General features: G+C 44.8%; 1 protein-coding gene across 4 annotated transcripts; it reads left to right on the top strand.

Annotated features, from left to right (window-relative positions):
• The first annotated feature begins 940 nt into the window (after positions 1-940).
• On the top strand, positions 941-20,468 carry slc9a8 (solute carrier family 9 member 8). Of its 4 annotated transcripts, none has more exons than XR_009525301.1 (17): positions 941-1,250; positions 1,482-1,666; positions 3,547-3,627; positions 5,484-5,542; positions 10,576-10,659; positions 11,708-11,809; positions 12,373-12,407; positions 12,988-13,131; positions 15,623-15,764; positions 16,248-16,353; positions 16,456-16,572; positions 16,797-16,879; positions 16,982-17,093; positions 17,480-17,700; positions 18,382-18,528; positions 19,178-19,996; positions 20,097-20,468. XR_009525301.1 is itself a non-coding variant. In XM_060049471.1 (16 exons), exons 1-16 carry the CDS (start codon positions 1,066-1,068, stop codon positions 19,289-19,291), a joined length of 1,917 nt encoding a protein of 638 aa, XP_059905454.1. In that variant the 5' UTR covers positions 941-1,065; the 3' UTR covers positions 19,292-20,468. The 4 variants fall into 4 exon arrangements, 1 of the variants encoding a protein (XP_059905454.1); XR_009525303.1 differs by having other exon boundaries at positions 19,178-20,016; XR_009525302.1 differs by having other exon boundaries at positions 19,178-20,036.
• The last annotated feature ends 502 nt before the right edge of the window (positions 20,469-20,970 follow it).

Here is a 20,970-nt window from a genome sequence, read left to right as displayed (position 1 = left end):
ATAGCAAGCACCTTGATAATAACTCATTAACTAACCACAGCACATCGGTGATGGTAATTAGGCTAAATTAGCTTTCCAAATCTTAAAATTCGTGGAATCCAGTTTAGGACCGTGATTGCCATCAACCCATCGTCGCCATAAATATGTTGTTAATATGTTGCTAATATTTCATATTCTAGGGTTATTACTAGTATAGGTTAGGTATTGTGTGTTTATGAGGGGGTTGTGTGTGTGTGTGTGTGTGTGTGTGTGTGTGTGTGTGTGTGTGTGTGTGTGTGTGTGTGTGTGTGTGTGTGTGTGTGTGTGTGTGTGTGTGTGTGTCGGTGTGTGTGTGTGTGTGTGTGTGTGTGTGTGTGTGTGTGTGTGTGTGTGTGTGTGTGTGTGTGTGTGTGTGTGTGTGTGTGTGTGTGTGTGTGTGTGTCGGTGTGTGTGTCGGTGTGTCGGTGTGTGTGTTTGAGGTCAGCAGATAGATAGCTGTGAGATTCTATCCAAATCACAAATTACTGTATACTTGACGTATTTTGTCTCATAGCTTTATGAATGGGATGTTTTCACAATGCACGTGATGCATGTATCATTATGTATGGAGGTGTGGAAATGTGGAAAGTAGTCCACAAAATAAATACCCTTGCAGTGAAAACCATTTTTCTATACATCTCTGCTGCGGGCAATTAAAAGGAAAACTAGAAACTACGTTACCCACAAAGCAATGGGTCTATTTGAAGGTATTATAGGGAGCTCTGGGTAATGAACCACTAAAATAGGTATTACGGGTCCCCGAAATATACGTGTAACTATGTTGCGAGAATTAAATTCATAATTACTAACTGAAAGTTAGTAAGTTAATGAATAATTGTAACCATCATTGTATGGGCACTTATATATGATTTATTGATTCTGTATATACGGCTCATATAATGTAGGACTACAACCCCCACAAATCGTAACCAGGAAGTATTTGTTTTGACTAAAGAAACACGACTACACTGACTGGTCGAAATGGAATTTGAAGTCTCATGCAAAATATAACTAGCACATATTTTGTTTTAACACGTTAATTTAAGGATGCATGATTCCCACTTTAATAGTTTAGTATTGCTTTTGCTACTGTCTCTAAATCCACGCGTATGTCTCCTGGATGGAGTTCAGAGAGAAGACCCTTCGGACCTGCAGGAAACACTTGAAACGAGAGAAGAACTGGAAAATGACATTCTCCATGAGGAAACAATACAGGATTTAAGCGATCCACAGTACGGAAAGTTTAACTATTGACGTATCTGATAGAATACCATTGTCATAGTCGTTAACAGCCAGCATGACCATTGATAGCTAATGTATAACCGAGTATCTTATAACATTGGCCGATAGTCTGATCTGCTTTCAGATCTTTAAGAAATAGTTATCATGTAGCAACTAGCAGCTACTGTTTACATCGGAGGTGGTGACTTCAATACAAATCCTAACACATGTCCCCTTTACAGCAAGTCTAATTACACATATAATAACAGCGATGGAACCCAGCATTTGGAAGCACTGCCCACCCGGCCCACGACGCCTGCTCGACCCCCAACCCCTAAGAACATGTTGCCCGTGCAGACCGGGGTGAAGGCCCAAGAGGAGGAACAGTCCAGTGGAATGACTATATTCTTTAGTCTGCTGGTAATTGGTGAGTAGTATACAAGCCTCTTGAACAGGCTGTTGTTGATATGCATTGTTAAACTCTCTCTGCGAGAGTCAACTCAATAGCTGAAAGTCATGGTGCACTTTATCACCTTGACCCACCAAATATTTGGTGCAGTAAAGTAACCAATACATTGTGTATAGTATTGAACCACTTGTCTCCTGTTGATTTGGTCAGCAGAGTTCATCATTATTACTTTACTTACTTACTTACTTGCTTACTATACAATACAACATACTGTTTTATTGGAATATGATACTCCTGCTTACCAAAGCAACAGGACCACCATTTTCTCTGGACACAGTGACGTTTTAAAACCCTTGAAACCACAATAAAACTACTGCTTACTGTGGGTGCTGCACTCAGGCAGGCTGGAGCACTAATATGGCACCGCACACATCAGAGTGGTAAAGCAGAGGAAGCCGAGCCACATGACAGAGTTCTCCATTAACCAGTGGATAAACACGACAGCATCCCTCACATATGACCACAAGCTTTGGGTAGTGTCAAGTTCAGAGTTGGGGATACGAGCAAACATGACTGATTTGGCCTGTTGGGGTTTTAGGGTGTAGGTACTCTCCCATGCTGTGCCAGCGGAGGTCGAGTTTGAGAGGAACCCAAACAGACACAATAAACATATCCCTTAACACCTGGCCACTAAGTAGAGCAGAATAAGAGGGGCTGCCCACACACACCTGTTTAATTACCCAGAACTTTACCAATCTTGTATCCCGAGCCCAGCCTAGAATAATGCCAACCCATCAGCCTTTCTAACTTTATACCTAATCTAATCTATCTCTTTAATGTACTGCCTGAACTCTTTCGCTTTATTATGATACTATACTAAGTTTTACTAAATAGTAACCTAGTACTTATTTGGAGGAGTGAACCCTTACTGTACGTCCACACCAGAAGCGAATTGAGCGACCAAATCGGCGGAAGTCATTCACTTTCTATGGGCAAGAGCGACCAAAGCGACCAAAGCGACCAACGCTACCAGCGGCCAAAGTTGAGCGACCAGAGCGTCAAAAAAAAGTTGAAAACGTTTTAACTTTATGCAAATGACTATGACGTGCTTCAGCGGCCAAACACTGACCGCCAATCGGAATGTAGACGCTCTTCGCTTGCGTGGATCCCAGGGAACACCGGCAGGCACTTTGGTTCCTACCTACCTTTATTCACTCACTGAACAAAATGTCGGCTGAAGTATTAATCGCGGCTGTAACTGGGCACCCGGTGTTGTAGCCTACGACCCAACCCTTTTTCAGTTCAGAGATCGAAACGCCATAGTGGTTTGGATACCAAGTGATGATAAGCGGGAGTATTTATACATCTAGAACGTTCGTATTTAAGCGGGAATCATTTTCATTTGCTTTCCATGCCACCAATCTAACCAACCAATCGCGTGTAGCATGCTTTAAACAAAACCCAAAAAGTTTTTGAAATCGTCACATAAACAAACTAATCGACAAGACGAGGGATAAATGACAATATATCTCTTGTCTTTTATCCCTCTATTCCCCACTATTCACGGAGCCTGAGGTGAATAATTCTTGATTAAATAGTCTAGATAGATAGATAGCCTAGAAATATTCGCAGCGAAACTTTGTGAGCGACCAAAGCGTCTTTGACGCTTTGGTCGCTCCTGGTGTGGACGTACGGTTATGCAGCTAAATGCAGGTTATTCATCTGCATTTCAAGCTGTCTTCACAACTTGACACCCATGGATATCTGGTAACGATGGAGAAAACAAACAAAACACAATTGTCATTCATTGTGTAGCTCTTAGTAGATACTAAAGCAGAAAAGAGCTTTCTAACATTTCATAGTATCGTAATGCAATGGTTTGCATTCTTGTTTTGTAGGTATCTGCATCATATTGGTGCATCTGCTTATTAAATTCAAGCTAAATTTCCTGCCAGAGAGTGTGGCCGTTGTTTCAATTGGTAAGTATTAATCTTGACATCACGCACGCACACACACACACGCACACAACACACTGACCGACTGACCTTATTAATACACTTTGGATGAACTCTCAATGAGACAGGGTCATATTTAATATAGTTGACATTGCGACCATTGTGCTTTCTTACAGAACTGGTATGAGCAGTTCCCTTATTTAACATTAATTTCCCTCCTCCCTGTTTATCGTTGAAAAGCATTTGGTCCATTTTGGGTCCGACCTATGGCCCTATTCCCATCTTGGGTGAGCCGATCACGAGTAGACAGCTCTAAGTACAAAATGCTTTTTTTTTTTTCCAAATTTCATTATTTTAGCAGTGTTTAAGCAAATGTACCCGTTGCCACATTGACAGACAGCCTGCTCAACTGACAGCCGCTGCTTAAACAGAAGTATGTGGTCATTTGCATGCCAACACCGTCATATTTAGTAAATCCAAATAATCAGATCCTTAAGCCGACTTTGTCCCCCACGTCTAAACATTTCAAAAGCCCATGGAGATAGATTACCGTGGGTCAACCATCTTGGGAATTTTGATATGCCAATGAACCGACTTGGTCTGTTTTGTTATGATTTATTTTTATTCTTCTTCTGCCTCTTCTTCTTCCTCGATATGCATGTTGAGACGCATTCTAATGGCAGGTGTGAACTGACACACTTAAGGCTGTCCACGAGAGATCGATAGTCTTGAGACGCGTGTTGAAGCCGACTGTGAACTGGGCCCGTGCCGCTGTAAACCACCAGCACTTCCATCGCCGCAATATATAGGCTGGCAAAAAAAGAATGCAGGTCTTGTGTTTAACATGATTCAAATTGACTTTTTCATTGTTTCTCCCTCTTTCGCTTTTGGTCATCTTATGGCCATGTCTTCTGGGGTAATTTATTTAGTTTCCTCTTTGTTTATGAGCAACTTCGAGCAACTTCTGCATGAAAAGTGACGATCACTCGAACCCACAGCCAGGCCTTGGCCCTGACCCCACCAGTCCCCCTTTCCCCTTCCTTCAGCCTGTCCGGCACGATGTATCCCAGGCAGGGCTCCTCGCGTCCAGCATAGAAGAGAGGACCACTGCTAAAGAGAGATAACCACACGGCTTATTACAATCCAGCAGCGACCGCCATTCCTCTTGTCTACCTCCCTCTGTCTCTCTCTGACATCCTGCTCATTCTCTCTAAGCCCACCTCCATGTCGGCGGGGCTTGTGAAGCTTCGAACCTTCTAAGACACAGATTGGTTCTCTCTGGTGTTTTATTTCAGGCCCATGACATGCCCCTTGTGTGTAACAGCCTCCGTTTCGAAGTATTTTAATTTCTAATGAGTTGTGTAACGAGATAGAGCTAAATACCTTGCTTTCAACCCAGGGGCGACAAAAGCTCTTCTGTATTTGGTCCCTAATCTAGAGGGACAATACGACCAGAAGTTTCGAACGCACCAATGGGCTTTCAGCTCTGCCCCTATGTTGATAGGGCTCTACCCCATTCTTTTGTTAAAATTCTTTCTAAATAACGCTGGAATGTCAGGGGAGATTGTTGAGTGTTTTCTGTGACCTGTCTTAAACCCCATTTGTTTGACGTAAATTGAGGAAGTGTTTCTAGGTAAATCGAGAATGGTGTTCTAGGTAAAAGGATTGCTTAATACCTAGCCCACAGCAGTTAATACCTTGTTGTTGAATGTAGTTAAGTCAACTGTAACAACCTTGGTTCTTAATTGTAATTTATTGCATATAAAAAGTAGCTTGTAAATAACACCTCATTCATTAATTCGAAGTTCATTGTGAGTGCTTTGTTACAGCTGAATAAATGTTAATAAATGTCCTTTTTCTTGTCCTTTCCTGTTTTCTAGGAATCCTAATGGGAGGCTTCATCAAAATAATAGAGTTTAAGGAACTGGCCAATTGGAAGGTATGGTCGTTTTTAAGAGTGTGCATCTCTCCATTATAGGACGGTCCGATACATATCTAGAAACATGCGCTACAATACGATTCAGGGACGATACAATTTAATATGGAACTATTTGATTGGTCTGAATATCTTTTCTTTGTCGATCGATCTGATCGGTAGAAAAATAAGTAATTTTTGCAAGTGATGTGATTGGTCCAAAATAACAAATTATTGCGAGCGCTTTGATTGGTAGATTATTTTATTTTTTTAGAGCGATCTCTCAAAAAAAATGTACTTTTCCGACCAGTGAATCAACTTTTTTGACCAATCAGATCGCTCGGAATAAAAGAGCCATTGCCTACTTTCAAATATGTATATGGTATAGGGATCATGGAATCTTAGGTTTTTATATTTGTTTCTTTATGGCATGGGAAAAAAATGGAATACAGATTTATCATTTTAGAACTACTTGCTGTCCTACCCAATTACAAGTAGCGAAGCTTTTGTCAATATTCCCCTTCTCACAACTCTGGATGGTTGTTACCTGCTTGTGAGACGCAGACGTAGGCGCACGCGCAAACATCCACAAATACACACACGGATCCGCCCACTTCCTTGAATTCCAATTTTCGGATCCGTATGGAATCGGAGTGTTTGAGTTTACAGTGCTGTGTTGATATCAGGCTAAAGCTTCACTCAACCGATTTGCAACGTTTAAATCTGTGCATCAACCGATTCTTGGTCATTTGAAATCGATTCAGAGGCCGACGTATCGATGTTGTCGCATCTGTGTTAATCCAACCGGCTACCGATTTGTATCGGTGAATCGCAACACCCCTAGTAGTTTTGCTGACTTAGTTTTGCTTCATTCTGGGGAGCTGTGTGGTTTGCCTAATCCACAGTTCCTGGTCAGAATAAGGTGTGGTCGGGCCTGTTTTAGATATCTCGATTGAGATTTAGCTTGCAAATCCTTGTAAACCTTGTTTGGATAGCATCATAATCTACCAAAATATCATTGTTTATCCAGCCATGACTTTATATAGTTGGTCCCGGGCCCCAAGCTTTTGTCCATAGTTTACCTCTCCATAGTGAAACAACGTCTACCCTTCCAGCGCGCTTCTTGTTCTGCATGTGAGGCCTCCTCTATTTATTTTTTTTCCCTCCTGATTCTCACAGCCTTTGATTAACATTCCTTGTTCTCTGCCAGTCAGCGAGACGGCAAGTGAGCAATAGAGAGATGGGGAGGGTATGTAGTTGTTTCCTTCACACAGGGGCCCCATTGTCCCGGCGGCTCTGGGGGCTCCTGGCTGTTGCTGAGTCATGGGAGGAAGCTCTCCCAGTAACCAGAGTCGGGTTCCCCCCCCCCCCCCTGATTTACCCGTCCACCACCAGGGTACGTGCTGGTTTATTGGGGCGTACTTACGCCCAGGTGTCTCTAGTGATGGTTGGCTCTGACTTGGGAACTGGCACCGCAACCGTACACTTATCTAATTAATTTCACCTCTTATTTACCGTAAATGGGTCAGTCCCATCGCGGTATGCATATCAATCGTGACGGTTGGCAGTGTGTAAACCATGTCAAAGTGTTATGCATGATTGCGACCCCTACAAAAACTGATAGTGTTATTGGAAGGCTCCTGGGAACAAAGAGGAGTGTAAACTGTTCAGAGAGATTCTGTCAATATTATCCTTTCCCACCACAAACCCTTTTACCACTGTTTGTGTGTCACGTTTGCCTGAGGCGTTTACCGTACGTACTCAAACACAGTCACTCACTCACCTGCTAGTTCAGCATGGAGCAAGTTTGTAGATGGCAACCCTCTCACTCACCCTACCCTCTCACCCACTCACTCACCCTACCCTCTCACCCACTCACCCTACCCTCTCACTCACCCTACCCTCTCACCCACTCACCCTCTCACTCAGCCTCTCGCCCACCCGTATATATCCTTGGGTCTTCATCTGGTGCTGCTAGCCTTTGGTCGGCCCACTCTACAGATGTGGAGAACGTTCCAGGGCTAGCCACACAGTCCACACAAAATTCCTCAGCGACCACATCCTGTCATGAGGGAGCTCTCTCTGCCAAACGCCCCGTTTCACTCTAATTTGCTGCCAAATCACTCTCTCGGCTCCACTCCCACCTCTCTGAAACATAAACATAGGCTATACGTCCCCGTCCCCCCACACATCTTTGTGCTCATGACTGATTAAAGATGTGTGTTTGTGCCTGTGTACTGCTTCTGCGGAGCCCATCATACCCCTCTGGTATTCCTGTATCTGTTCAGGCGCAACGGAGAAGCGAAAGGTTTTTAAAAAATCCCCCTGTGCCCAATAAACAGTTAGACACACACACACACACACACACACACACACACACACACACACACACACACACACACACACACACACACACACACACACACACACACACACACACACACACACACACACAAACAGGGGGGGGCTGGGGAGAGTGATTTTAATTGTGGTTTCAGGGGGCTTTCTCCCAAGCAGTTATGTCACTGCTGTGTGTCAGCAGCTGCACAGGGGCTGCAGGGAGCCTGTACTCCTGGGCTGTCTCCATCAACGTTTCTCTCCGACATGCATTCTCCTCATTTTGGTCCCATCCCCCCTAACAACAAACACACAATAAAACCCCAACTGAGTGAACACAATGTAGTTTTGGTTTTTATTACATTTTTTTCAATGTGTTTTATTTATGTATTCTGGCTGGTATTGAGCAGCATCAGCTATACACATTGTTTTCCTTGTGTGCATCCTTGCTCGTTCATGTGCTACGTTGGTCTTCACTGGTTACCCGGAGCGATACCTGATGTTCATGCTCATGAAATAATTCATAATCGTCGCCAGGGAATAGTCAGGCGGGGGTTCAAACATGAATCGACTCGACACTGCTTTACATCGTGTCACTTCTCCGACCTCCTTTTAAGGCACTCAAAACGACCCTTCTGTTGGCCGAACGCTGTGCGTTTATTCATGTGTCGGTGCAAATACACATTGCTAAGCATGTGCCTGTTAAACATGTGCAGGGATGCGTGCAGGAGTGCATCTGTGTCTGTCGAGAGCTGTGCTGCATGCATGGCCGGCTCTCTAACGACCACGTCTGTTCTCCAGTCTCTCTGCGCATCGTGCATATACAACGCTGCCCTTTCACTTCACCTAGGGCTTCAGCGCTAAATGTCAGGTAGGAAAGTGATAACCCAAAAGTGTCTCGGGTACTTTCCCCTCATGCAGTGTTTTTCCTGGCTCAGAACGGGGCTTTTCGCATGACACTAAGCATGAGTGGTCCGCGTACAGTTAAGGCTATGAGTCTGTTTAGTCTTATTTGACAATTTTTAAATTTCAATTGTTAAAAGCCAATGTTCATTTCCTCAACGTTTTCCATCCTTCACCTTGTGTCTGTCCACCTCATTTAGGCATTTAAAAAAACTCTTCCTTGCCCTGACACCGTTTAGATAAAACCCTGTGAAAGTACGAGTGGTCTTTGACGTTATCTGTGCAACTATCAGAACAATGGGCTTTGAATCTAGTTTGATGCCCACTGATTATGCTATGGCGACCTGGTAAGACACAATGGTACGTGCAGAGTCTTTTGAGTCGTCAGCAAGACTGCGAGGTTTAGACTTACTGAAGATGAACCGGCCTTGACAACCAAAACATTGCTGTCAATTCTGGTTCAGTGCTTAACTTCACAACAACCTAAATAGGAATAATAACCAACAAGTGAACAACACTGAACAATCGCACCTAACTCCTACAAGACACTGAAACATTATACTGTAGTTGTAAGGTTAAACTGTGTAACCCCATCACTACAATATTCTGCTTACTCGCACTCACCTATTTGGCATGTCATAAATAGTGAATCAAATGTCACAGCCGATTAAATGGTCATGCAACCTGAGGTTTTCCTTCCTTACACTAAACAGGGCATTTAGGAAGAACATTTTGTTTAAATCCGGCAGATACCGGCAGATACTGATTATTAATTTGAGTTTGAGCATTTCCAACATTGTGTACTTTACCTTTACTCATGGCATCGGCGACTCTGGCTATACCTTCGATCAATGTAACGTTTGGTTTTACAAGGAAAACATTGATGCCAGAAATTGACATAATTCATGAACTATCCTTGTGAACACATTTTATGTGGATTTTGATTGTAAAATGTTATATTTCTCTGTCATATTTTGTTAAAAATTAATTATAAGACATAAATATTTGAAACAAAGCTGTTTTGACGTTCTTCGCCCTGCCCTGAATCCCCATACGCCCCTATGCTGACAGAGCAGGAGCCACACCCCCTTGCTTCCCCATTCACATGAACAACCAGCCCTGACGCATGCAGCAAAACAAGGAACTAAAACCGTATGGGAGGAAGCCCCCACAGAGTCTCCTGTTTGCATCCACAGTACATCACAGGGGAGGTCACGCATCAACACCCGCATCCTACCCACATTTATTTTAGCATCCGCCATTAATGGTCCAAAAAGCACAAGAGATTTCACTTGCGGCGTAACGCACCACATGATCCATCTGCATGGACAGATACACTCGCAGCATGAGTGTAATGCAGTGACACATGATGCCTACGCCAGTCCCTTTAGCTGAGAACCAACAATGATTGCATTATTTGCTGCGTGTGCGTGTGCATGCACGCGTGTCATTTGAGGTTTCTTCTAATCTACTGAACATGGTGTGCTTATAGTTGTTATTCTTACACTACAATCTATTGAAAATAAGTTCAACCACTTAAATAGAAACATGTGCTCCTCATTTTAAGGGCAATTTAAAACATAATGGTGTGTTCTCTGACCTCTTAATGCCATTAACCCTGAGCAACCTAAAGTTATGGAATTAATTGTGCTTTAAATCAAATATATTTAAAGCACATATATATATGGCCCTTGTGTCCGACCATTCATCCCCAAGCATTAGCTTGGTCCTTTCAGACTGTGCGATGCACCTGGTTCTGTTGTACAGGTGTGCCAGGCCTAACCCCATGCTCCTTTTGTCTCTTTGTCTTTTAAAAGGAAGAGGAAATGTTCAGACCCAACATGTTCTTCCTCCTGCTCCTGCCGCCAATCATCTTTGAGTCGGGATACTCCTTGCATAAGGTGTGTTTAAATCTTGTTTCCTAGCAGTGTGCGGCGGTGCGCTGACTGAGCCGCTGGAGCCTTTTGTGCACTGTGCTGCAAGTCGGGTTTTTCCTGTATTTTTCAAAAACAACTCGTTTATGAACAATTTTCTTTGACCTCTTGTTGACGTGACCTACTTCCTGGTCTCCCCGACTGCAGAAACCATTTTTTCATTTCCTATGGAGCTCGATTGACCAGTTTTGCATCCGACCGAGTGACTCCACCTGTTCTTAACCTGAGAGCACAGCGAGCCGCTGAAGGGAACACACAGATACGGCTCATCTCATTGTGTATCGCTGTCATCTGTTCATGATTTGAATTCCTTTCATAGAACCCCCTCGGTGAACACTTATTCCTGTTGTTGCTAGGGTTATCATTTTGCCTTGCGTTTATCGAGTATCTGTAAGCCGGACTAGTGTTCCTCTGTGTCTCTGAGTACATGACGTGAGCGCTTCACCCGAATGGTTCACCCATTTAAAAATGGACAGTCCAGTTCCTTCCTTGTAAATACTGACTCAGCCAGAATATAGAGCCAGAGTTTAATGAAACAACACTTTCAGTCCAATCCTGGGTTAAAAAATCAGATAAAGTGTGCAAGTAATAGTACAACCCTTTGCTCTGCAGCTAGACCTAGTTTTGTTATTTAACAGGAAAGAGCCAGGCCAGCAGTGCTTTTCCGGCCTGCACTCACTGGCCGGCCGGATGTTCAGATGAGTTCAGATGATAACCCATGGCCTTGCTATTCATATAGAAATACAGAGCACTTTGATTGGAGTAGAGTACTTTTATTGGATTTCATTGTTTTTCCAAGTTTTTATAAGACATGTGGTATTAATACTGATGGAGCCATTAAAAAACGATCATCTAAATGTGCCATGCTAACTTCCAACATCCATTCCCCCATTTGTCTGGTTAATTTCAAAAGAGCTCCAAGAGATCAACTTTTAGTATAATAAGATATGAATAGTAATGTGTTAGTAGTTATTAGTAATGTTTGATGTATGATAACACGTTCATGTTTGTCCAGGGCAACTTCTTTCAGAACATTGGCTCCATCTGCCTCTTTGCTGTGATCGGCACAGCGATTTCTGCCTTCATTGTTGGAGGAGGCATCTACTTCCTTGGACAGGTGTGTGGGCAGCATGTATTTTATCGTTTAGAAGTGGGATATCATCAGGCGTGGTTGTGATTCACGCATTAACCCCTGGGAGTGTCACTAGGTCGGGGTGCGTTCCTCCAAAGTTCCTTTTACCACTGTTTGTGTGTCACGTTTGCCTGAGGCATTTACCGTACGTATTCAAACACAGTCACTCACTCACCTGCTAGTTCAGCATGGAGCAAGTTTGTAGATGGCATCCCTCTCACCCACTCACCCTACCCTCTCACTCACCCTACCCTCTCACCCACTCACCCTCTCACTCAGCTCCAAATTTTGTCTGATCATTTCGCCGTAGGCCAGCTGGCCCCCCTCCAGTGCAGCGGAAACACACTTCCCCAATACAAAGCAACGATTTAACAGGCGTTTCCAGTGTCTGTTTCAGTGTCAATCGGCCCTTTTAGATATGCAGTTTTGTTTTTCTTTGAGAATAATTCTTTATGAGATGTCTTTGCACCATAGCTGTGTCTGTGCTTCTCTGTGATGGTGTCTATGTGGAACTCAACCAACCCCCCCCCCATTAATTTCTCTCCAAGGCCGACGTGATCTACAAGATGAGCATGACGGACAGGTGAGTTTTTATGGGGCAACATGATGACCATACTGGCTTTTGAATGTTGAAGACGCACCCATGTTTCATGAATCATAAGCAAGTAAACTGCCAATCACGACAACTGACGTAATTGTTTAATTATAACCAGTCCTCCGGATTGCAACAGACAGTGTAGGAGAAGCTGCGGTGGCCTTTACTGGCATGTATTGTGCTGGTAGATGGTTCCTGGAAAGTTTCCTAATTAGTATTTAATAATATATGTAGCTGACAGGCTCAAATCGGGTTATTTCCCTTTTTTTTATTAATATTTGACCTATCATGTTGCTGAAGGCTAGAATCTGTTAGTGCTTTAAATTGGCATACAGGACGAGCACATATTAAATGAAAAAAGTTAATTCAATGTAGACTGGCCACTCCGCCCCTTTCAGTTTCGTCACCACCCAGTAGTTCTGCTATAACATAGTAGGACTGCTGAATCCAGAAAATATACATATACATATGAGTATAGTGTACATCCTTTTGCCAAGTCTCTTTGATGTTTCACTAAAAGCCTACACCACAGCAAAGTCCTTCTGTCTTTTGTCTGTGTCCGCCGTAGCTTTGCCTTCGGGTCGCTGATCTCCGCCGTGGATCCTGTTGCCACCATCGCCATCTTCAACGCCCTGAATGTGGACCCAGTGCTCAACATGCTGGTGTTCGGCGAGAGCATCCTCAACGACGCTGTGTCCATCGTCCTCACCAAGTAGGCCTCGCCTCAGCCTCCTTCCTCCTCCTCCACCTTCCTCCTCTTCTTCCTCCTCCTCCTCTTTCCTCCTTCTTCTCCCTCCTCCACCTTAACGCCTCTTCTTCACCCTCCTCCTTCTTCACCTACGCCTCCTCATCCTCTTCTGACTCCGTCTTCACCTTCTTCTCCTCTTCCTACCCCTTCTTTACCTACTCTACTTGTGAAGCCCCAGGTTATTTGTCGACATTGTCTACGTCGAGATGTAAATGAGCTTTGATATTTGTTCAACTCAACTCTCACATGAGTTGATTACGCATTCTGAAATTGGGCAGTTGGCCCTGAATTGACACCCATAATATCCAAAACAAGTTTGGAGCTGCGCCCATATCTGCATTCAGTGTTTACCGTCCACTGCCCATGCTGACGTTCCCAGACAGAGAGTAAGAGGCAAGCAGTTAGTACTGTTGTATGTTCAATGTTATTTTAGATAAATTTGTGTTCAGTTGACCATCCCGTCTACGTACATTCTTACATCAAAAATATGAGCACTTAATTTTTATTCCAAAGTGATCCATGGAAGATTGTTCTGAATCAAGAATTCAAGTCAATGCTTCTGCTGTGTTTCAAATCAGTAAACGAAAATACACCCTCTGACCCTTCTCCTCAAGACTCATTGAAATTTATCCCTGCAATCAGAATTCAGAATTATCCCACTGCCTAAAACGCACATAATTTTAATGACTCGATTCAGTCTCCAAGTCTTTTGGCGGTGGAAACGCGATCCGTGCCGCACCTTTGCAGACTGAACCGACCCGCACCAGGGCTCCAGAGTGCGCCTAATTTGGGCGCACATGCGCCTAGAATTCAGGGTAGTGCGACCAAATATTTTATTTGGGTGCACCGGTGCGACTGAAAATGTATCTGGTATAATATTTTTTTTTTACAGAGCAGTCTATTCATAATATTGTAATGACCACGGAAGAGGCAGTGAATGAAGTATTGATTAGACAGCGATTTATTAGATTCCTAATAAACCATTGGAACACGCAAGACCGGTAACAATAGCAACGCCGGTAAACAAACCTGCGAAGCCCAATCCAGGGGCCTGTACTACGAAGCTCGATTAGAGGGTTAGCGAGGTATGTTGAGCTGAAAGCCTGGGTTAGCTGTACCATGAAAGTCGATCTCTTTAAGCGTCGCTGTATCACAATGGTGACTTACGCTCGCAACCAAACCTGGTCGGGAGCAGCTTTTCAGCGAGTCTACCCGGAGATCGGCTACTTATATCGGCGTGCGCAGCTTCCTGCCCCTCCGATCATTTCGTCACCATTTGTGGGTGTTCCCATGGACCTCACACCCCCCCCCCCCCCCCCCCCTCAACAACTCACAACTTGGGTGCACCATAAATACGTGCTGGTGCAGGTGCACCCAAATTAAAAATGTAGGCGCACCAGTGCACCCAAGGAAAAAGTTAGTCTGGAGCCCTCCGGTGGAAATGTGCCATTTAACTATCTCTCCTTCTTTCTCTCCTCTTTCTTTCTGTCTCCCGCTCTTCTATGTAGCTTATCGTCTCCTGTATCTCTGTCTTTATTTGTCATCTTCTCTCTTTCCATCATTCCCGCTAGCACATTCCCGTGAGTGACAGCGTCTTACAAGGGAGAGGAGCGGGCGATGAATCACGCGTGACGCTGACGACACCAGCAGGCGTGACGCTGACGACACCAGCAGGCGTTCCTCACCCGCACTAAATGTTCACCACCAAATCGGATTGCATCTCGTCGTTATCTCGGATGTTGCTTTCCGGAACTCTAGTCACGTCCGACCCTAGGCCGTGTTCCGATGTGTTGCGACACGGCATACCGTCTTACCGGCCCACTATCTGTTTCACGGGGTTAGGCACATTCATTCATGGCACTTTTGACAGGTTTTAATCAAGAAAATATTTTCGCTACATGATTGCAATACACTCCCGAGAAACACGTTTGGACAGAGACCGGGCGGGTCTGATGTTTTTTTGTGTGTCACCTGTCATCCTGTCCGTTTTTTCTCCCACCCTGTCTTCTTCACACCTGCCCTAATGTGATCAACCCCTCAGGTGTCCCACACCTGAAGGACAAACGGAGATGAATTATTAAAAGGCCGGCTCATTCACATGCACCCTGGCACTTTGTCAGCTGTAATCGCCTAATTTCCACTGGCCTTCCAGGACACCTGGCCTCACCGTAAGACGTCTCTCCTTACCTGGCCACGTCAGTCACGTGATCCGCGCAGGGCTAGCCGACAAAAGGTTAACCTTTGTGTGATTATGTGGTCAGCTCGGTTGTCCTCGAAACAGGGTTGACACAGCGGACGAGGACAAAGGCCTCGGCTACCACTCCATCTAGAGGCAGACCACTGTATTGCAGCAACAAGTGCATAAAGGTGCCCTCGTGGTGAATGAAGGCACTTTCTCTGTACGTCTCAGGTGTCACTTTTCTCCTTACGTGTGCCTGTGTTTATCTTTTCGCAGTACAGCCGAAGGTTTCTTCTCCCAGTCCAACAACGCCACGGTTTCGGGCTGGCAGACGTTTGTGCAGGCGCTGGGCTACTTCCTCAAGATGTTCTTTGGTTCCGCTGCCCTGGGCACTCTGACAGGACTCATCTCTGCCTTTGTATCCATACTGTGTGTGTGTGTGTGTGTGTGTGTGTGTGTGTGTGTGTGTGTGTGTGTGTGTGTGTGTGTGTGTGTGTGTGTGTGTGTGTGTGTGTGTGTGTGTGTGTGTGTGTGTGTGTGTGTGTGTGTGTGTGTGTGTGTGTGGTGGCGGCGGATTTTCCCTTGCCAAATGGTAAATCAGGTCATCTTGATGTTTTATATAGAGTGAGGGTTTGGCATCCAAGTCTTTAAGATATTAAGAAACTCCAATATTACAGGAGAAATGTTGTATATTAAAGTCTCAACTGAACTAGTGAGGCAACTGAAAGTGCTTGCCATGACATCTAGTCATACTATAAAAAAGATTGTTATGTGCTTAGAAAATTTATTACGGCCCACCATTTTCAAACCTTTTCACTGCACCTGAAACGGATAGATAATCATTGTGTGTCTAATTGCTGTGATCAGCACCCATGGTTTGACACCTTAACTTGTGGACCAGTGTCTCAAACACTTTGACCTCAGGAAGACTCCTTCCCTGGAGTTTGCCGTGATGATAATTTTCGCTTACCTTCCCTACGGCCTGGCAGAAGGCATCAAACTATCGGGTGGGTAACACCCATGTGATCAACGACTAAACCGATGCCGTTCCTGAGAGAACTGAGCATTTTTGGGGTTCTCTGTTCATGTCTTTTTTGCCCTGGCCGCAGGCATCATGTCCATCCTGTTCTCTGGGATCGTCATGTCTCACTACACGCATCACAACCTGTCCCCGGTCACCCAGATCCTGATGCAGCAGACCCTGCGCTCCGTGGCCTTCATGTGTGGTGAGTCACCCTGGTGTCCCCTGCTGTCTGGGGGGAACCTGAACATTAAAGGGATCATGCAAATACTTAGTTGAGTGAGAAACATGTCATTCGTTGGGAAGATTTACCTAATTCGTTTGATTGTTTTCTGCAATCCTTCCTTTTGCAAGTACCTCTTCTTGAGAAAAATGGCTGAATAATGCTTATTTTCTACCAAATTGTCTTTGTTTTCTCCCCGCCTACAGAGACGTGCGTGTTCGCGTTCCTCGGGCTCTCCATCTTCAGCTTCCCGCATAACTTTGAATTCTCCTTCGTCATCTGGTGCATAGTGAGGACCCCCGCCACATGCTACATTCCCCCACCTTAAACGTTGTTCCCTTAACTCTGTGTGACCCTGAGTGTGACTGAGACCAAACCTTCTCTCCCCAAGTTCCTGGTGCTTCTTGGGCGAGCCGTGAACATCTTCCCTCTGTCCTTCCTGCTCAACTTCTTCAGGGAAACCAAGATCAGTCCTAAGATGATGTTCATCATGTGGTTCAGCGGTGAGCCAGTAGGACAAAAACCATCATGGCGACTATTTCGCCCCGCTATTGTGACTGTTTATTATTCATTGGGGTAATATTCAGTTAATATTCTTATGTGCCGAAGGTTTATGAAAAAAACTATTTGAACAAAGCAACTGCTTTCCATTTTCGATTTTTTTTTAAAATGCAAATGTGACCTTCACGATTCTTAATTGCATCACCCCGAAATCAATTTTTTTTAATTAAGATGCGATTTAAGGGGCAGCCCGAGTTGTGCATGTCTTTAAACAGGTCCACGACGAAGGACCCTGTACGTGCTTTGTCACATGACGTCAGCCTCCAACCTTTTCAATGGCGCATTGCACCACCATGGCCGCTCGTCTTATTGTCGTCTCATACCGCAGGTCTTCGCGGGGCCATCCCTTACGCCCTGAGCCTCCACCTGGGCCTGGAGCCTTTGGAGAAGCGCCAGTTGATCGGGACCACCACCATCATCATCGTCCTCTTCACCATCCTGATCCTTGGGGGCGGCACCATGCCTCTTATCCGCTTGATGGACATCGAGGAGAACAAGACACGCAGGAAGAGCAAGAAGGACGTGACCCTCAGCAAGACGGAGAAGATGGTGAGGAACGGAGGTTCAGTGGGCGATGTGGGGGCTCACCCAGCCGCAGGCGCGCACGCACGCACGCACGCACGCACGCACGCACACAGCCATACACAGCCGCAGGCACGCACGCACGCACACTCTCACACACACTCTCACACACATGCTCACTCACACACACACTAGTGCTGTGGGCTTGGCCCTTAAGCCACCAGAACGTGTCGGCTTCGATCAACTCATCCACAACACCGAGTGGAAGTGAAGGGTTCTGAATTAGGTGTTTGTGGGTCTGGGGGGGTGACGGTCACTCTCGTTCTATTAGATCTGCAGTGCACAAAGTGCAAAAACTTTTCAAACTCAAGTATGTCACTGGTACTGTAGGCAGAACCGCTAGAGGAAAACCGAAAGGCTCTGGTCATCTACGAGCTTCACAGCTACTTGGGTTCTTAAGGATCCAGATTGAACCGCATGAAACGCCAGTGACACTGTGCCCAGTCTTTAATCACGTAGTCTTTACTATCAGTGCGCTTTGTGTGAACTCCTTCATCTTCAAAGCCCACCATTGCACCATTAAACATGCATCTATCCCTCTCTCTTCTCCCGCCCCGCCTCTGTATCCCTTGCCTTTTCCTCTTTTCCCCGTGTTCTCTGATTGCCCCTCTCCTTTGTTTTTCCTCCTCTCCCTCCCCGTCCAATCAGGGCAACGCGTTGGAGTCGGAGCACATCTCGGAGCTGACGGAGGAGGAGTACGAGACGCACATCTACCTGAGACAGGATCTGAAGGGCTTCATGTGGCTGGACGCAAAGTACCTCAACCCCTTCTTCACGCGCAGACTCACCCAGGAGGTAGGTGGTGGTGGTGGGGGTGGGTAGGGGCTTCTGTGTCTACGTGGGGAGAATGCCATACAGTAGGTGGTGGGTAGGGGCTTCTGTGTCTACGTGGGGAGAATGCCATACAATACTGTTAATGGGCCTTTCCAATGAGCCGCCCCCCCGGGGTTGAGCCCCCTGCTATGCCATTGGTGGAGATTGGGGTCAACCCCCCTCTGGGACCCTGCTTGCTGTTCTGGTGAAGGAAGCTCATTGGTTGGGCTGGAGGCGTGGCCTTGGAGCTATTGGGGGAGAGATAAGAGTGTAAATTGGTTTGTTGTCTGCCACAGCAGGCAGTGAGGGGAAGCTTAGATGCGAGGGGAATTTTGGTTTACTTTTTAAAACGTTTCAATTAATAATTGTTTGTTTGTCAACCTATTGTTCAAATAATCACAACTGTTATACCTATAGGATCTGATTCAAATATCCATAGCTATTGTTAGAAGCATGACTCTGCTTTTAATGACTCTGCTTTTTATAAACGTCCTGGTCTTTAGTTTCAAACCCCTACGGCTCTTAGAGCTGCATAAACCCAGAATCCGCGGTGCTGCGCGTACGAGTGTGTTCCACATGCACCTGCATCACCGTGTGTGTGTGTGTGTGTGTGTGTGTGTGTGTCCCCTAGGATCTGTTGCACGGCCGTATCCAGATGAAGACTCTCACTAACAAGTGGTACGAGGAGGTCAGACAAGGGCCCTCTGGATCCGAAGACGACAACGACGAAGCCGAGTTACTGTAACACAAAACACACAAATCACACATTTCAGGGGACTGTAATGGGTTATATGCGACTGTGTGAGCCTTATTTGGTTCAATGGGAATTTACGGGGTGTCTATCTGAACTAAAGGGGGGGAGAAAATGGTGGTTGTGTGATCGGTGAGTCTCGATAAACGGTCAGTTTGAACTCTCGACGGAGAGTTACTTCATTAGAAAAAGGGCGTTTACGCGTTTTATTTTTTTGGTTTTCCCAAACAGTTAGACATTGTAGTTGATGGTTCTAGAATGGACCCGCTGTGATTGTTGAGTTTATTTTTTTGCTTTTTAACTAAATCGAAGGAGAGTTCTTAATGGAATCGAGGGGGAACCTCAGAGAGGGATGTTCTCCACATAAGCAATACTAGTGCATCTCCTCTCCCATAATGTTTTGCGCTGCTGCACACTTTCTTATGCTATTCCACTCTATGCATGTCCTTTTTTTACATTCCACTTTGAAGTTCATCTTCAGAAGTTCATCAAAGTAGGATACGGGAATGCTGCTAACATTCTCCCGTTTCATAACTTCTTTTCTTTGAAACCATGTTCATAAGATTGTGGCAAAGGAATAAAACGCTTTGCTTTAATTTCCATGTTGGGAGCGGGAAATTCAAGTGAGTAGTCCATTGTAACCGATCGAGGGGGAGCAGGTGGTTGCTCTGGTAACCAGGTGGTTGCTCTGGTAACCAGGTGGTTGCTCTGGTAACCAGGTGGTTGCTCTGGTAACCAGGTGGTTGCTCTGGTAACCAGGTGGTTGCTCTGGTAACCAGGTGGTTGCTCTGGTAACCAGGGTCCAGGTGCGCCCCGGTTACCCTTACATCCTGTTGCACTTTCGCCATGTACCCTATTATGGTACACCAAAATGTTATACTTTTTTTTTGGACAGATTCATTTGTGTGCTTCTTGTGTCCTGGAAAGGTTGTGTTTCCTGCCCAAGTGTCTGTGGCAGGAAATTATTGTCTTATTTTAATGAACAATGTGAAATTCCAAAATGAATGAATGATTGGTGAGGGAGTAATTGTTTATTTCTGACTGTATTTATCTTTTCTATTTATTGGTCACTCTTATCTATGTGATCTTGTATCGTTTCTTATGAGCTCCGTGAGCAGTACAGAGTTATAATAGAGATTTGTATAATAAATGAACGGTGTTGACTAATTTACCTACTGCAATCTTTTTTCAACCTCAACTGCCAAACCCCATGTGTGCTGACAAGGAGATACAAATAGTAAGACTATTTGATATAATTATTATATCTGGTAATTAATAATATTTGGTTACTCTGTTCTAAAAGGGTAAAGCAATTATCCATTAACTAACATGAGTTCATTCAGAATCAAGCATTATTTATAGCATTAGCTTGGGATAGGGTTAGGTGTAATGTTAGGGTTAACCATATTCAATTATGTATGAATGAATACCTTAGTGAACATGAATACCATTATTAAATGAAAACTAGACCATTGGTTAACTGTTAATAAACTGTTCATTAATGCTTATTAATGCCTTTGTTAATCATGAGAAATCATTAATTAGTATACTCTTATTGTTAAGTGTAAAGTGTTTGTATATGGTATACTAGCTTAATTATAAACACTCTTGTCTGCAAGCATCTACCAAAGGTCTGGCATCCAGCTCCAGTAGACCTTGGGGGGTTCATCCTG

The sequence above is a fragment of the Gadus macrocephalus genome, chromosome 1 (genome assembly GCF_031168955.1).
Source record: "Gadus macrocephalus chromosome 1, ASM3116895v1".
NCBI classification, from domain to species: domain Eukaryota; kingdom Metazoa; phylum Chordata; class Actinopteri; order Gadiformes; family Gadidae; genus Gadus; species Gadus macrocephalus.
Note: the sequence above shows the minus strand (reverse complement) of the source record. Positions and strands in the feature narration are given on the sequence as shown.

What these genes read in the sequence shown, in the direction of transcription:
- slc9a8 (XM_060049471.1), top strand. Translation starts at nt 1,066, where the DNA reads ATGCATGATTCCCACTTTAATAGTTTAGTATTGCTTTTGCTACTGTCT. An exon ending in CAGGACTCATCTCTGCCTTT is followed by an intron (nt 15,765 to 16,247) that starts GTATCCATACTG and finishes CTTGTGGACCAG; the next exon opens with TGTCTCAAACACTTTGACCT. An exon ending in CCTTCGTCATCTGGTGCATA is followed by an intron (nt 16,880 to 16,981) that starts GTGAGGACCCCC and finishes TCTCTCCCCAAG; the next exon opens with TTCCTGGTGCTTCTTGGGCG.